Genomic DNA, 2,592 nt, shown 5'->3' on the forward strand with positions numbered 1-2,592 from the left:
AAGGCGGTGTGCAGGGTGTGAGCCGCCAGCACAAGTGGTGCCCCATGGGTGCTCACAGGGACCCGGCCACGCAGAAGCAATGCAAAAACACCTCCCTGATAAAAAGCGAGGTCGGTGGGTAGGAAAAGGAAGGGCGCAAATTTGATCCCTGCCAACAGCAAACGCAGGGAGTTTGCCCAGCACAGCGCGGGGTCCGTTTGTTTTTTCTCTAAGTTGGTTGTTTGAGACAGGAGCTCCTCTCAAATAACCTAGGCTCATGGAAACAGGGCTGGTGCTTCAGCCCTGGGTTTAAGAGACTGGAGACTGCACAGTGGTGAGATTAAACCCCAGGGGAATCCACAGAATAGCTGCCTCTCCCTGGCTGAAACAGGCTGTGCCTTTTGTACATACACCAGACTTTGCACAGAAATTAAATACCTCCGGAGACACACTAGCTTCACTCTGCACTCCTCCTGTGCCAAGCAAGGGAGATTTACCTGGAAGCATGCGATGCCAAAGGAGATTCCAGCCACAACGCTCATTTTTGACTCCATTGTTGATGTTACCAGGAAAAAACAACCCTGCAGAGGAGGGAAAGAGAGCACATGGGTTCAGTGCTTTTCAAGCCCAGGAGCACAAACTGGCACCTCCCCGGAGCACCGACAGCTCCAGGGGAAGATGCTCCTCCGCGGGCAGCCGAGGGCTTCTGGCTGCCACCCTCCTGCCTGGCCTTGGCAAAGTCACCTCCCTGTCAGCGCTGCACCAGCTGGCCTCCCAGCCCAGCACGTTATCAAGGGGAGCGCTGCCCTTGGGCTGCTCCCAACGGGAGCCTTGGGTTGAGCAAGATGACTCATCAGAGGAACGTCCCTTGCATCACCCGGCTGTCCCTGCCAGATGAGGTCACCCACGCTCACCGCCGGGTCAGGACTTTGCACAGCCATCGAGCGACATCAATGCTGCCAAAACGAACTTTACTGTGAAATTAGCTCCTTGTTCACCTGTTCTCCCAAACACACAGCCCCCAGCGCAAGCGCTTGGGTCCAGCTAGTCCCTGACCTCCAAGGAAGGAGGGGGGGTGGGAGCCTCTGACATGAGGCCTTGTTTCCCCTGCCTCCACCCCAGGGGCGTCCCCAGGCCACAGGGCGTCTGCATCGAGAGCAGTTCTCTTCTCGAGCCTCCCAGGGAAGGGCAAGCCCCTCTCCACCCACCCACCTCTGCCCTCCCCACCTCCAGGACTGGCAGGGGATTTTTCTGAGCTTAACTTACATCCACAAACACTTTCAGCTTGGCTTTGCTCGGGTCTTTCAGATCCTCCTCCGAGCAGTCGTCCTGGCTCTTGCAGCAGCTCCGGGGGATGCCCCTCTGGGTGAAGTACTCGGTCCTCTCCCAGTCCGAGTAGTTCTGCACCCCGCAGCAGTGCAGCTGGAGGGGGAAGTATGTTGGGGGAGCACAGTCACACCAGGGTACTGACCCCCTTGTTCTACCATCACTCCCACAGCTCCCCTGCCCTCGCCTCACTAGGAACTGCCCCCATCTCACCCCCATCCTCTCCCAAACTCAAAAGGCCGTGGTGCAAAAGGACCCCCATCACTGCGACAGGGATGCCGATACCGCAGGGGGTCCCAGGGGACGCCCCGGGGTGAGGCAAGCGTACCCACCCACCGCCAGCCAGGCGCCAGCCTGCGGCACTCACGGTTCTCTGGATGGTGTCGACGGCCTCGCTGTGCCGATCCGCGGTCACGTTGTAGTCCCTCAAGGCCAGGTTGAGGTTACTCTCAAAGTTTGTCTTAATCTGCAAGAGAGAGGTCTCTGCGGCGGCGCCGTCCCCTCCCGCGCTTTGGGACCCACAGTCCCACATTAGTCACCTCTCGGCGACGGCAGGAATGACTCTGGCTGTGGCCAGCAGACATTCCCTCGGCCACCCAGGCAATTAAACGCTGTATTAAAGGGCAGGCTGGGATGCGCTGTGGCAGCAGGGATGCTGCGTGTAATAACAAGGACCTACACGCTCCCAACCCCCCGCCCCTGCAAGCAGGCTGCTTCGTGGCGCAAGAACCCTCAGAGGAGCTTTAATTCCAGAAATTATTGCAGAAGATAGACCAAAGCCAGAGATTAAAGTCCAAGGCTACTTTGCCTGTTCTGGTGGTGGGGCAGTGTGCTCTGCTGAGCAGATCCTGCACCCAGCCTTGTTCTTACAGAGACTTCAGGGGTCCTTACAGGGACCAAGCAACTCCTTAGGCTGTTCTAACCCCATTTTAGCTAAACTAAGCACCGCTCCCAGCAGCACCTCTGTACCTCCAGTGACATCTGCAACTGCACTTGGGTTAAAACCAGCATCAAACTTGCTCTGCAGCACTGGCAACCAGCAGCAGCCGCCCAGACTCACCTCATGCCTGAAGACGAACCCCACGACGGCAGCCACCAGGACGATGAGGAAGATGAGGGACAGGAGCATGGCGTACTGCAGGCAGAAAGGGCGGGATGGGACGGGTACGATGGGATGGGTAGGATGGAATGGATGGGACAGGATGGGGTTGGGATGGGATGGGGAAGGATGAGATGTGTCGGGATGGGTCAGGACTGGTCAGGAGGGGATGGGGCCCTGTCCCGCCC

General features: G+C 58.3%; 1 protein-coding gene across 1 annotated transcript in view; it reads right to left on the reverse strand.

Moving 5' to 3' along the window:
• TSPAN6 (tetraspanin 6) overlaps positions 1-2,592 on the reverse strand; it is a 4,888-nt gene that overhangs the window by 1,908 nt on the left and 388 nt on the right. The window contains exons 3-6 of the mRNA XM_010282486.1: positions 2,366-2,440; positions 1,673-1,771; positions 1,246-1,401; positions 477-560 (exon numbers count right to left, since the gene is read on the reverse strand). Coding sequence (XP_010280788.1) covers positions 477-560; positions 1,246-1,401; positions 1,673-1,771; positions 2,366-2,440 — 414 coding nt within the window. The remainder of the gene's footprint in view (positions 1-476; positions 561-1,245; positions 1,402-1,672; positions 1,772-2,365; positions 2,441-2,592) is intronic.

The sequence above is a fragment of the Phaethon lepturus genome, unplaced genomic scaffold (genome assembly GCF_000687285.1).
Source record: "Phaethon lepturus isolate BGI_N335 unplaced genomic scaffold, ASM68728v1 scaffold28402, whole genome shotgun sequence".
In the NCBI taxonomy this organism is placed as follows: domain Eukaryota; kingdom Metazoa; phylum Chordata; class Aves; order Phaethontiformes; family Phaethontidae; genus Phaethon; species Phaethon lepturus.